Raw genomic sequence first — 15,100 nt, 5'->3', positions numbered from 1 at the left:
CTTCCATGGGGTGTGTGCAGGAGCAGGGGTTCCTGCCTGACATTTGCCAGAGGATTTGGGGAATTAAAAGTGTAGCTTGGGCTTTTTTCCTTGAGCCAGGATGCCGGCTCCTAGCGAGGCATTGACATCCTCTGCACCCCAGTTTGTCTCTTCGGCCACAAACTGAGTCTGGCCCAGTGGCTACACTCCTGATATCAGACCTCTTAGCATGAGGGTAAGGATAGCAAGTGTGCATTTAAGTGCTTATCCCAGGAGCTATTAGCAAGAAGAGAGTGAATGCTTATCTTACACAAATGTGTATCTCAAAAGCAGCTCAGACATCACTCCCCTCTGTAAAATCTCCCCTGCTCACCTCTATGGGCTTCTTCCCTGGGTGTATGCACTCATGCTGGCTGATTCCAAATTGCTGCTAATGGTTTACTTGCCTCTCCCTGCTTGGAGTCTGTTGGCACTTCTCCACCTCCGCATTGCCATCACTTTGCCCAGTGTCTGGAACAGCGGAGCCTCTCGTTAAGAGGTGATGAATATAGCCGAAGTATTGAGCACCTTCTACATGCCAGGGACCAAGATGGATGCTTTACCAAGAACATTAGCTCATCTGGTAGTAGGAGCTCAAAAGTGTTTATCGAATGAATGAACCAGTCTGGGCTCCTATAAAGAAAACGTTATTAATGTTAAATTGTTGTGTAATCATTTCAGCTGGATCAATGACTTTCAGTTCTGGCTGCACATCAGAGGTGATTAATCCTGGAGGTTTTTAGAAATACAGATGCTTGGGCTCCATTCCCCAAAGGGTCCTATTAGGTAGATCTGAACAACTGTAGTTTCTAAGAGCTCCACATGTGCTTCTGACATCCTGCCAAGGATGAAAACCACTGGTCTACACAATCCTCCCAAGGGGAAATTGGGAACACACAGCTTGGCATAGTTGGAAAGAGCCCAGGTTTTGGAGGCAGGTAGATATGGACTCTGATCCTGATGCTCCACTTAGCATGAAGTAGTGTGACCTTGAGCGAATCTCTTAGCCTCAGTTCACCCCAGGTACACCTACTGCTACCACGTATGATGGGAGATGTCCATCAGCTCTCTCTTCTTTTTGCCCTCCCCTGTGGAATCTGTGACAGAATCCATCAGAACTCTTTCCCAGTGATGCTCTGAAAACTGTCCATCATCTCTTGAGACCACTTCATTAACTGCTCAATTTCTTTGCTCTTACCTAGCCACTACTTTCAGACCTCCAGACCAGTCCTTTAGGGCTGGGCAAGTCTTTAGAGCAACACTTAAGAAGTTCGTATTGATGGCATTTCCCCCGGCCATTGGGTCTCATTTACAACCCGGTTGGTGTCAGTGGTAATGGGAGAACACCTCTACAACCATCCCAGTCAGGTGTGAAGTCCCCTGTCCCATTTTGTTCCTGCTCAACTTAAAGTAAAAGCCATTGGACACCAAACAAAGCCTGTTCTAACGAGTCCCATGTGTAACTGGCTGTTACATAGATGATAGTTTAGTTAATTACCATTTTCCAGTACGCTGAATTATTTCCACGTTGGTGAACAGCGGCTTAATTACAGAACTTTATCTCTCTGCAAGACAATGCCTGGGAGAGGGTCCCCAGTAACCTCTTTTGGTGCATCTGTCATCATGTTTAATATGAGGTGAGAAACACAGAGCTGGAATTCAGCCGGATTCGTGGATAAATGCAGTCCGTGGATTTTATGTCATATTCAGGGATGTTTGACTAGGTCAGTTACCTACAGTAAATTAATGAAGACAGCAGCAAGTTTCCGTACGGTTGAACACCAAAAACTTGAGATAATGAGGATGTAAACTGATGTAGTTCACATAAAAAAGTCCATTATTTGAATTTGCATAACATAATAGAATGTCCCATTTTGTCTAAAATATAGATAATTATTCAAATCACTCCTGCCTCTTTCCTTGAGCAGGTGGATTATTTCTGCCTCCTCGTTCCTTGGCCGGGGACTACTGGAAATGACTTAGTGTGTGCTAAATCTGTGGCCCCAGGTGATCCAAGACGATGCTTCCAGGCTTTACCATACAAGGTGGTTTTCTCCAGTTTTCTGCACTTCAGATCTGACCTCTAGACGGCGGTAGAAGCAGGCAGCTTAGAAATAGATTGGAGGCTCAAACAGACTACCTGTGTTGGGGGGTGGGGAGGCATTTTCGTAAGTTTTTCTCATTTTCTGTCCAGTTAAACAATCAAATATGGGCAGGTCACGATGCCACCTTGTTCTTCTGGGATTTGTTTTGTGTTGGAGCTAGCTACCAGCGGTAACAGAATTTGAATAGAATGAGGTCCCACTGGTGCAGAGAGGATTAATTACTTCACTGCCATTTGGGGTGGGAAGGTCTCCCAGGAAAGTCTGTTCAGTTAGTGTGGATGTTTTCTCTGTGTCCTGACGTGGAAAGGTTATAGGCTAATGACTAACCTCAATTGGAAGCTGACACTTACTGCACAGCTTTACAGTCCTTGGAACTGCTTCGTTTGTCCTTAACTTGAGGCAAGAAGAAACATATATGGATTTAGGAAACTATATTCAAGCTCTTTCCTCCAAAAGTACTGATTCTCAGGTAATTGGGCTGTAGCCATACCTACGCTCTGGGCTGGTTTTTATTCTAGATGCTTTGGTAGTACCAGATCAAGTCCTCACAGCTGTGATTATTATGCTAGATTGGTGCCTAGTCTCAACCACTTTTATAATTCCATCCCCTGAACCTCTTCTGCCTTATACTTCTCGGGTGAAGGATTTCATCTCAGAGACCTCCTTTGTTCACATTTTTCTTCAGAGTATTTTGGGTTGTTGGTCTTCCCCCAAAGCTCTCCTTCTGTTTTGTGGCCCTGGCATTCGATAGAGAGGGCTCCTTTCACTTTGTCCCCACTCTCAACTCTCTGCTTTCCTGTGGTCTTCTTGGACAGGAAGTTCTCCTTTCTCTATCTCTAGACCCCTGCAAAATGGGGAGCATCTCCTGAATACTTTCTGAGAAAAAGGGTCATACCCTTTCTTTTAACTGCCAGAGTGAACAGGACTGGGACCAAGATACTTGCCTTCCCCTCCAAATTAGTCCACTTTTAAATGTGACTTCATTGTGTCCCCAAAAGGATTATTAGAACCCTGGAAAGAAAATCTAAAGGAGGAAATGGTGAGATCATGCAACTACCCCATTCTTCCAACGATCCAGGTCCATTGGTCATCGGTTTTTCTTCAGTGGAAACTGAAGACTTTGCCAGCAGGGACAGCTGGCTATCAAGCCTTCTCCAAGCTTTGCTGTCTGCAAAGAGAAAGGAAGGTTCTATTATGAGACCCTAAAAGTTTCTGAAATTCTCTCTCAACTAATCCAGCTACCAGGATCTCTGATACTTGTCTTCTGCCCTTCCCATATTTTGAAATGAAAATAGCCTATAGATGCAGATATTTACCAACACAGCTGTGGCACTGAGTTTGGCCAGTGGAGATGACAGATTTATCTGTCCCAGAGTTTATCAGGGGCACACAGCAACCATGAGAAGGCTGGAGAAGCAGGATGGGTGGTGGGCAGGAGTCAGACTTGTCCAGAGAACCTGGGGGGGGGGGGCAAGATCTAGGAGGACAGTCATGGAGCAGAAAGTTTGTTGAAGTACTATTGCATTATTGGATGGACAGTCAACTCTTTTCTGTCTCTTTATCTCTTTGTTCAGGATTCAGTTCATTCCTATTGTCCTTGTTTGCATAGTGGTCCTTCGTCTTAGCTACAGGCGGGCAGGGCACCTTCCAAACTGTTATCCAGTGAGAAGTAATTCCCTCAAAGCAAACAGACCATGGTCTTAGGAAGGGATAATTGATGCTTGGTGGTCTTAAAACAGCCAGAGACTACTATAGCAGTTTAAAAAACTATTTAAAATGGTTTCATATGCAAGACTAACAACAAAGCAGATAAAACAGAAAGAAAAAGGCAAAGTTGTACAGAGCTGGATCAGCATGTTGTAAGGTAATTAAGAGAAGTTGAATTTGGTGTCTTGTAGTTTTTTACAGCCTTAAAAGAGTCAGTGAAAGACATTGCATGCATTACAAGTAGTCAGGTTAAGTCAAGGCCTGGTAGTCTCCAGCCACTTTCCCTGATTTTACCCAGGACACTTGCCACCCAGTGGTGTCCTCAACTTGGAGCTGGTTTCCCGGCATCAGTGAGCTGAGCTCAGCTGTGTGGGGCTTCAGATCCCTGGAATGTCGGCTCTGCCCATGGAGCTATGCCAGTGAATTCTGATGTTGTTCCATCTATGATATGGAGCCATGCCCCATAGTACCTTCCATCCTCAAATCAGTTGGCTTTCTTATTCTCAGGTCTCCTCTTGGCCTGGGATGAGTTTCTTATTTTCTTGTGGGGGTTGTCAGTTTTCTTTTTCTGTGAAAGGTTCTGGAAAAGGCAGAAGCCAATGTCTGACTACCAGTCTTGAGCTCAGCAGAGGTGTGGAGAGAGCAGTGGCCCTGCCTTCTCCACACCAGGGGCCACTGAGAAGAAGGAGTAAACTGCAGAGGCAACTTCCTTGCCTGAGGAAGGCTGGGTTGAGACTTCATGGGGGTTAGCAACCCATGGGAGAGGGGCATTCACACCAGCTACTCAGGGTGGCCTCTTCCTGGGAAAGATCCTCTCCCACCAGCCTCCTAGGAGCTCAGAACAGCCACTGGAATGGCCCCCTAGATTTGTGTGGTTCCTTCTTTTATCTTTTGAAAGCCCGTTGAGGGCCTTTACATCTGTGGTATTTCTAACTGCCCTATAAGATGGGCCCGGGACAGGCTCCTCTCTCTATTGTATGGATGTCACCATTAGACTGCCTGTGGTGTTCTATCTCAGAGCAGAGCTTTGACATGGTATTTCTCTAGGAGTTTGACATCAGGGAAGTATGGGTGATAGGCATGAACTTGCCTGTCACATTGGCACTCATGCTGCCTAAAAATAGGAGTGGAACTTTGAACCTCATTGGGGAGCTGGCATGGCTCCTTTGTGGACACCTGGTCTTATGCCCCACCTCACTGGGGGGAACTGAACAAATAGAGTACCTCATCTTTGTCTTTTAGGAGCTTTCAAGCAGTTTGGCCTCCTTGATTTATTTTGATATTGTAGACAAAACATCAAGTTATTTGAAGTGAATTTTATTCTCTTTCTTAAGCACACAAATAAACAAAACCATTTCCTTGCCACCATTTACATTATGGAGAAAGAGTCGAGTGTCAGGGTCACCCTCTTGGCTGTCTCTACATTCTTGATACTGGGAAAGTCATCTAAGCCCTGCAAAGACCCATTCTTCACCATTTCCACCATCTTCCTCATCCAGGAACCAGCTCCATGGGCCTTGGAGACAAGGACATGCCTGCTTGCTGGCATCTCTGGAGATGGAGAGAACAAGGGTTTTAGGGTGAGCCAGGCGCCCACTTCCTGCTTCAGCCTTCCCTTGCTGCCTCTGCCATTCACAAGGGTGGTGATTCCAGGGAGGTCACTGGCCTTCCTGAACCCAAGCCTCCTTTTGTGTCTGATGGGGATGATCACATCAGGCCCTTTGAGCATTATGAACTCCGTGGTAAATACACAGGACACCCTGGGGGCTCAAGGACCAGTTCCTTTTATTCCCACGGGAACTCCCTTCTCCTCCTTCTGTCTCTGCCAGTTCTTCAAGGCATCTTCTCGCAGGGGTTGCCTCTGAGTGTGACCGTGGTTCTAGGCCAAGTGAGGAGGGAAGGTACATGTTGCCAAGGCCTGCTTTCTGGGTCTTTGCTACCTTGGGGCAGTGTCCTAGGCCACCAGTTCCCAGATAACTGAAGTTCACCCAGATGTAGGTGAGGGGGTATGGGAGGAATGGGGGGGGCAGTGCTCACCTAGTGTCTACCAGGCTTAACATGCCTAGGGTCTCCAGGCCTCCCAGAGTTTGTAGAAAGCCAGCCTTGGCTCATGTGAGGGCTTGGCCTGACCTTCCTGTGCTTTCCCTCCAGGACAAAGAAGTGAATTTGGAGCAGGTTCACCGGCGCATGAACAGTCTAATGGATGAAGACATTGCTCACAAGCAGATTTCCCCAGCGTCCATTGAGCTTTCGGCCCTGGAGATGGGGGGCCTGGCTCCCAGCCAAGCCTTGGAGCCGACGCGAGAGTACCAGAACACACAGCTCTCGGTCAGCACTTTTCTGCCAGAGCAAAGCAGCCACGGCCCCAGCCGGACACTCTCGTCAGGGCCTAGCAGCAATCTGCCGCTGCCCCTCAGCAGCTCGGCCACCATGCCCTCCATGCAGTGCAAACACAGGTCGCCCAATGGGGGGCTATTCCGCCAGAGCCCGGTGAAGACCCCCATCCCCATGTCCTTCCAGCCTGTGCCGGGAGGCGTCCTTCCAGAGGCCTTGGACACCTCCCATGGCACCTCCATCTGACCGCGCCGCCTGCCCTCCCTCCCGCCCATCCACCCACCCGACCAGCAGAGCTTTTTAATACAAGAAAACAACAACACAAACCACACACACGTGCACACACACACACACACACACACACAAAGACTCTTTCATTTTTCTTGTACATATGTGTAAATAATGACAGAATGGAGTGGGGTAAAAGTGTATTTTGAATATTCCCAATTTTCGAAGTCAGTAAAAAAAAACCACAAAAACTGTATGAATGACTTTGTAAATTTTGTTCTATATGAATAAAAAGGCAAATTACTTGTGATCATTCTGAAGTGCCAAAGAAGCCCCCTGTTCCTGGGCCTTTCTGAAGGCAGGAGGGGTGATCAGATAAGAAGCCCCTTCCTGCCGGGGGAGAGGGGAAGATAAGCAGCCAGTCCCTTTAGAGGAGCCCCAAATGCTGCTTGTTGCCATGTCCCATGGTTTCCTGCCAAGTTCCTCTGCTCTTGGCCCTTGGTTCCTCTTTAATCCTCTTGGGTAGATAAACAGTGAGCCAGCATTGGTCTGACCCCAGGCCACAGGGCTATACGGTGATCAGCTGTTCCTGTCAGCCTGGGACTTAGGAGACTTCCAGAACCTGGGGAGTCCTCTTGTTCACCCACTGCATGACACAGTGTGCAGTGGGCCCAAGAGAAGCACCCACAATGAGGCGACCATCTCTGAGGGCTTTGATGCTGACATGCTCTAGGGTCATACTATTGGCCTTGTGTTTTTTTGCTTTCTTTTCCTAATTAGAAGAATCAACAAGTGATAGAATGTGGGAGAAGGCAGGTAGGCTCCATCATTGCCTTGGGAGGCTTGGCAGTGGTGGGCTTGTCCTTGTCCATGGGGATAGAGAAATGCTAGCTGTAGTGTGTGGACCAGGTGAGGTGGTGAGACCAGGCAGAGGGAGAATAACCCCTGGGATTTGTGACCTGTGGTTTCGGGTCAAAGGGTTATGGTGGAGGAGTGGAGGGAGGTGCCTTAGGTGAGCAGACCAGTACTCTAGGCGGTGGGCAGTGCTGGGAATAGTTTGTTCAGATAGGAAGGAGCCTTGGCTCCTAGAGAAGGAGCAGCAGAACTTGGTGTGATGTAAACACAAGTAACTCTTCATCACCCAGGGAACTAACTCCAGAATTAAAAGGATGTCTCCAGGTCCGAAACCCTGCAGGCAGTCTGCCAAATGGGGCCAGAACACAGTGTGAGGCCTTACTCCCTGCTTTGCCCCCTTCTCCAGACAAGAAGCCTTCAAGCGGTGATCCAGCCAATAGGCAGGGGCCCCTCTCACTGAGATTCCCAGGATTATCCCCAAGCTAAGGAACCTACTGGTAGCTCTGTTCCTTAAGGCTAAGACAGCTAGATAGCCACGCCTCCCTCCCTTGTCTTTCTTGGGACAATTAAACCTTATAACCAGACATAGAACCAGTAGGAGCAGAGCAGTTTGAGTAATCTGAGCTGACGACAAAGGTGATTCTGCTCTCCTAACCTGCCAGGATGGTGCACACAGCCCACATTGGGCACCAAGAGGGCTGGGCTCCCCTCCCCATCCCTGGCTGGGCAGTCATCAGGGAGCTGAGAGCCCATCTGTGGTCATGGAACAATACAAAGACTATTGACTGCATCTCCTATAGCCTTGTAGAGTTGCTCCAGAGGTGTATTTATGAGGGTGATAACTAGCCCCGGATTGATTTCTTTCCTGAAGTCCTGACTGACATGATTGAGCGGAAAGGAACGGCTGCATCACATAGTCAGCTAAAAGCACCCTGGAGAGGAGAGTGTTTATAATTATGTTATTTATCTCTGGATGCTGAGAATGGCCTGATGTTAGCGCTACCCAGGCAATCCATTGACATTTCTCCAATCAGAGCATGGAGAACCAGGAGCTGGGTGCATGCGCATAGTGAAGCCTAGGTGGGCGACAGTTACCCTGAGGAAGAGCAGGCTTCATTTTCTTTCCATCAGCACTTTGGGGGGCCCTGCCCTGGATGGTCAGTTTTTCATATATATCTATTTTTTTAATCAAATTCTGGTCTCACTGCCTTATCTCACTCCCAAGTCTGTTTTTTCCTGAGATGATCTGTCTTCTGGGGTACACCATGGATGTCTTCTTGGACAGCTTTGCTTAGAGTGGGTGTAAGGGAGAGGAGAGAGATGGCAGGTGTGTGTGTGTGCGTGTGTGTGTGTGTGTGTGTGGGTGTGTGCATGTGTGTGTGTGTGTGTGAGAGAGAGAGAGAGAGAGAGAGAGAGAGAGAGAGAGAGTATACCTTTGAGGAAAAGGCATCCTGCTTATTAAAAAAAAAAAGCCCTTAACACCTCATGGTGTTATTTATTCTTCACCATGTTTATGTTATTTTTTAAATTTCCTACCCTTGGCATGAGGGGAAATGATTGATATTCAAGTAAGTTCTCAAAAAAAAAAAAAATCCCAACTCAGATTTCTGTGTCAGCTCAGAATGTATCTTTTTTTCATGCTTTGCTCTTTGGATTTATAACTCTGTTTAGACTATTCCATACATTTTAGGTATATTTTGTGCCTTCAGACACTGCAAATAATAATCAGCATTTGGATTAAAGTTGTTTAATAATAAAACTTGACTTTGCTCCCTACCCTCTTCTTCTCTTCGGTGAAGAAATGCTATCTGCTTGTTCCCAGGGAATGCTGTGGTCATGAGCTGAGTTCTGTCCTATTGGCATGGGCAGTGGTGAGAGAGACTTCTCCGACCAAGTGGGTCTCAGACATGCCTGGGGGTGGAGGCACACCCTCCTTACCCGGTATATGTCCAGAGTCCCCCCATATCAACCAGGGGGCAACGTGAGGGACAGGCTGAGAAACAATTCTAATTTTCGATTAACCTAACAATTTCCTGTAAAATGTGACTTATTAGAAAACTCATGGGAGAGAATTTATCCATACTGCATGGAGAAGTGCTCCCATGGCCTCGTGGAGTGAACGACTTCTTAACTGTCAGTTGACTTTGTTTCCTCTCTCATCCCTACACTTCCTCTGACCTCAGATAAGTTGTTTCTCTGTGCTTAGGCCTAAGGGCTAAGGGACTGTCATTGTTTGAGGGACCATGGCATGGCTTTTCAATAGCCAACCCTCAGAGGATGTGTCTGTAGGTACCATTCTCCAATAAATATTAATCTGCCCGGAATCATCAGCATGGGCCCTGGACGCCCCAGATTCATATACTCCCCACCCCAACTTTTTGTATCACAAGGTTCCCCTCTGACTTCTAGGCCTTCCAGGGAGAAGCGGCTCTTCTGTCAGCCTTATACCAAATAGGGCCAACCCAAGGAGTTTGGTTTTCATTCTCAAGATCTCAACTTCCAGGAACTGAAAGGATAACGTCTAGTCCTTGTTCTTGTGCCCCTGCACCAATGAGAGGCATCTCCAAATGCACCAAACCGGTGCAAATTCCAAAGGCTGAGGGGCAGGGAGGCAGAGACCCAGCAGACACTCCCAGATTATCTGAATAGACAGATGGATCTGGACAGCTCTCCCAAAGGCTATGTTTCCTTAAGGAACTGCCCAGTTCCTAAATTCTAAATCTTCCCAAATCTTGCCAAGGTAGAACTAATTCCATATTTAATTTTGTCTTCTCCAGCACTGAAAGAAGACCAAAGACACACCAAGGAAGACAAGATCACTGGGCCTGATGGCCATGATGGTACAGAAGGGATATTTGGTTCCTCTGCTATTTTGGTTCTCATTTAATAATCATAGAGAGGGGCAAGGTCTGGTGGATAACGTGGGGCTTTGCATGACCTTATGCTTCTGAGACGAAGGGGTTACTCACGGGCATCTGCCTTCATTTTCAGTTCCCTTTCTTGGGGAGCTCACGTTTCACTCCCATAGACATGTGCTCATGAATTAGCACCTGTGTCTCAACAAAAGCCTTGTTTTGTGCTCTTAGCTTTGGCAACACGAGATAGATGAAAGTTCCAAGAATTTTTAACTGACCTTTCCTTAAGGAAAATAAATAAATAATAGATAAAGAGACACAATAAAAGAGAGCATTTCTGTTAGTAATGTAACATTCCTTATACCAAAAACATTATTTTATTTCACCCCATTAGTTGCTTTTAATAAATGAAATCATGTTGGGTTCTTATTATGCTGACCCTTCATACCTGGAAACTCCAAATAGGCAAAAATTTTCTATGCTAATAACTTTAATTATTATATTTTCCCCCCTCTCCATGGTACATAGCCAGAGAGATCAGTTATGAAAAAAAGTGCACAAATTCCAAATAAATCAGGCTAACAGTCCTACAAAAGAGGAAGGAACAATTATCAATGATATCAGTCAGACCTTCTCTCCAGCTTTCATTCTTTCATCTCTGAACCTGACCTTGGGTGCTGAGCCCCAGAGAGAGGAGAGGTTCTCTCCACAACAAGAAAAACTCCTGCTACAGAAATTTGCAATGACCAATGGTCAGGATCTGGAAGAGGGCGTACCAGGGTGAACAACCAAATGTGTCTCAAGGAGGGTTGAGTTGCTGGCAGATTCAAGAATACAGTCATCAGGGCAACCAGATGTCCAAGCTCAGAGGAAAACAAAATATTCACCAACAGCGAGTCTTATCAATACACAAAATAAGTATACACAGGCGCATGTACCCCTGTACACACAGACACTGAGGTCCATATGCGTTAGTTCAGTCACACGTATATAAATTTTGAAAGCACACAACAAGGCACTTGGGCAATGCAAGCAGATGAAGTCATGCTCATCAGATGTGGCAAAATAGTCCAGTGGAGGAAAGAGGCTGCTTCAGGGCTGCCTTGCCCAGTGTATGATCTCAATGCAATCAGCCAAGTGGTTCTCTGCGATCAGCTGCTATGGAGGGGGACAGGTCTCCTGCAAAGTGGCCTCTCTCTGGCCAGGTGTGTGCACAGCAAACCATCCTCTGCCACCAAACACTTGCTCTGAACTACTCCTGATTTTCAACCTGAATCCCAAAATACGCATTCTCCAAGGCATCATAATGGCTTCCAAATAAGAACACCCATTATCTTATTCATATCAGCAGCTTGTTTACTGATCAAGTGTAGTGTTGCAGGGATTGTATCATACCCTTTACATACAAATGCTCTTTCATCTTCACACCAGTCCCGCAAGGTAGAAAGTTCTATCTAAAAGTTATAGGAAGGGAAAATGAGACTCAAAAAGGCATGGGTCCAAAGCTGGTAAGTGGCAGTGCTGGGATTCACACTTCCTCTGCTATCTGACTCTGTAGCGCTTGTTCCTATCAGAGCAGCTGGTCCTCCCTGAGTGGGGAGCACACTGGCTGTCTCTCAACCCCTAAACAGTTGCTGGCCTTCTCTGTCCCAAGGCTCAGTGGCACCAGCCCTGCCACTGCCCTTGGCCTCCACATCTGCTGCCTCTTCTCCAGTGGCCTCAGGGCATGTTGGTGAGTATCTGCTTTTGCACCCCTGCAGTGGCTGTGGCTGGCCTGGGATAACAGGGTCACTCTCAACTGCTCCACTGATACTGCCTTTGGCCAGGCAGGACATCAGGGTCCACCAGATTCACTTAAGATGGAAAAATGACCTGCTTCTATCACGGTCCCTCTCCCCTCCCCTCCTGCACAGGGTAAACTGTGAGTCAGGTCCACGGAAGCTCTATGGCTGATGAGTACTCTAACGAGTTTTAGGATTCTCCCCCAGATCAGGAATGCCTCCCCTGAAGTCCCTGGATAGATCATAGAGGTGTCTGAGAACCTTCTACAATTGCTTGTCATATTGCTAGTATGTGTACGCATTTTTTTTTCCAGGAACAGGGCCCATGTATTCCAATATATTCTTGACATTCTTTTGTAAGTGTTCTAAGTCACTGCCCTGAAGAGCCAGGAGTCAGGCAAGCCCCGGTGTGCCATTCTGTCAATACCAGTGGTTAGGTGTAATCCTGTTTCAGTGCCTGTCTCCAGGAGGGGTGTAATAATTACAGAAGAGTGGACAGAGGAAGGGGTGTGGGAAATGCATTGCAAATAAGGCGCCCTGAGGTTTAACCCAGAGGCGGGCAAGCCCCACTGGCAGAACACATGGCCAACTGCAAGATGCAGGGGCAAAGGGCCGATGCTGATGCTCTAATGCCTGGGAAGGTGGTCCAGACAAGGCACAGGGTATTGAAACTGGCCGATTGTGGGCTGGAATCCTACTTGTGTGTACTGGCTGTGACATCTTGAGCACATTGTTTTTGTTTTACTTTTTTGAATTCCATTGCTTCGATCATATATCAATGACAGTAATATCTATCTCTGTCTTCTGTGAGAATTTCATAGCTAGTAATCATAATGAGAGCCGTAAGTTATAGAGTGCTTACCACGTACCAGAGCTTCCCCTGTATCATCTCATCTGCTCCTACTACTATCGTTTGTGGTAGCTAATGAGGAAAATGAGGCTCCGAGCAGTTTAATGACGTGCTTACTGGTGGGGAAGGGATATGACGTCAAGGAAGTCTGTGTGCAGAGACTGAGCTTCTCCTCGTGACCCAGCATTAGTACTTCGCATTGCCAGTGTCAGCGTGGTGCCTGTGGGACATCTGCACCTGCTTTGTTCTCCTAGGCCAGGCCCCCAGAGTGGCAGGCTCAGGAAGAAGGGATTTGTGTCTCTTAGACCCAACACGAGACAAATGCGGAGGGTCAATAAAATAGGTGAAACTCAGTTTACATTTTGGTTCTGGATTCTCTAGCTGTGTGATCTCAGAGTTGAAGTGATTAGAATGAATCTGCAGTGCTGTCTGTGATCCACAGAGTGAAGTTTGCCCAGTTTATAAGCTCCCCTCTTCCGACATCTGAGCCTCTAGAAACCTACACAGATCCCAAAGGCCAGCGCTGACTCCTGACAAGCAAGACCATACTTACTTACCTTTGCTTCATGGAGGTGAAATTACTTTCTTCTGCATTAAGGTAGAGCCAAATGTGTGGTCTAGTGCTCACATAATAGGTACAAACTGGGCATCAGACAGATCTGGCTTAAAATCTGGCTTTTGTCACTCATCACACAGGCATCCCCAGTCCCATTGCTATCAAGGCCAGACCGTGCTATCACAAGGACACCTCCCTTGTGTCCCCCCACCCATAGAATGGTCCCTGAGTCCTGAGCTGTGGTGAGGACCAGTGATAATGCAGGTAAGGCGCCTGCACAAACATACTCTTGCCCAAGGCAGCTCTTGGGGTGACCGGCATACCTACAGCATTACTCTTCTCGGTGGGAACTGCAAGGCTCTGTTAGCCAACCACGTCACCCAAAGTGTTCAGGTCCTGCCAGCTGGGGCAGGAGGTGGAATTACCTGCTGGGGCAGAGAGAAACAGCATTACCACTTCTACCCTTAGCACCAGGATGCTTGCTGAATGCCCCACTCCTGTCCTGTAGGGACCTGATGGTACCAGCAGGCCCCACCTCTGTTCCTGAGACCCACTCAGGGTGAGTGTTCCCAGAAAACAAATGAAAAGCAGCCCAGCATCCTGCAGAGGCATGATTTGGTTGTGAGCTGTTCAGTCAATGCGCTCTCTGCACCTGACTTCCAGGTGTGCTCCTAATGAAATGCAGACGAGAAGAAGCAGGCTCTGGGAGAGAGAAGCTCCAAAGCTAGTAGAGGCACTGATGAGTCCTTGGGATATATTTCATAAAACCTCAGACCTTCGGGGGCTTCCTGGCATGACAGCTTTTTTTTTCCTGAGGTAAGACCCAAATTCCTCACATTTTGTGGGGAAAAAATAATGCATCCGTTTGGAGTGACAAAAAGCACATGTGCTGAGATAATTTTACATTCACTCTGTCTGTGCCTGTTTTTTAGTTTCTGCCACTTCCTTCAGTCTGAAGCTCACAATAGCCGAGTCTTCCTCAGTCAGCAGCTTGTGGTATGGACAAGCTAAGTTGCCTCATGCAGAATGGAGCTTTTCACATTTAGGAGGAAATGACGGAGCAGACCACTAGGTCAACATGGATTCTGCCTGTCCAGTATGAAAGGACACAGTGAAACTGAGGGATCTGGGGAGAGGAACTATTCACAAAGATGTATGCATGCCACACATCACGGAAAGCCACAGGATAGTGGAGACACGTGGGAACTGAAACAGCAGCATCTCTTATGCTCTCATGGCCAGAAAGGACAGTGGGAGGGGGCATGTCTTCTCACTGTGAGAGATAAGGTTGGAAAGGGCTGTCTGAATCCATTTCCAGAGAATGAGCCATCGATGGTGATCCCACAGGAGCGAGCTGCAGGGACCCATCCTCTGAACTCACGGGCCCCCTGCCTCCAATCTCCTGCAAATTCCAGGAGCAGAGGACAGGGTGCCCACTGAGGCATTCACACTGACCAACCTGGGGCACAGAGCAGGGTGGAGAAGGATGGGGAATGAGTATGGAGGTATGGCAAGAGGGAGAGATGAAAGATATTTATTTAATACAGCAGGATCCAGAAAGGAAAGAAAAGGGATTCACGTGGATCATATGCCTATCATGTCCTAGAAGAATTAAATCATTTCTTACATTGGAAAATTAAGAAATCTCTTTCTGACAAATGAGGACAATGAGACTCAGAATAATCAAGTGGTTTGCTCAAGGTGATCCAACTCACCTGTCAGTCTAAATAAAACCTGTGCTCTTTCCACCCTGAATTGCCCTGTATGTTCAGAAAATATAGATGTAAGACACCATCAGACAGAGGGTCACC

At 47.2% G+C, this 15,100-nt stretch overlaps 1 protein-coding gene across 1 annotated transcript in view; it reads left to right on the top strand.

Moving 5' to 3' along the window:
- The window catches only part of GRID1 (glutamate ionotropic receptor delta type subunit 1), a 536,266-nt gene extending 529,856 nt beyond the window's left edge, over positions 1 to 6,410 (top strand). The window contains exon 14 of the mRNA XM_042907973.1: positions 5,982 to 6,410. Coding sequence (XP_042763907.1) covers positions 5,982 to 6,410 — 429 coding nt within the window. The remainder of the gene's footprint in view (positions 1 to 5,981) is intronic.
- Positions 6,411 to 15,100: the final 8,690 nt, after the last annotated feature.

The sequence above is a fragment of the Panthera leo genome, chromosome D2 (genome assembly GCF_018350215.1).
Source record: "Panthera leo isolate Ple1 chromosome D2, P.leo_Ple1_pat1.1, whole genome shotgun sequence".
NCBI classification, from domain to species: Eukaryota; Metazoa; Chordata; class Mammalia; order Carnivora; family Felidae; genus Panthera; species Panthera leo.
The sequence above is the reverse complement of the archived record's forward strand: the minus strand, read 5'-3'. Positions and strand labels throughout refer to the sequence as shown.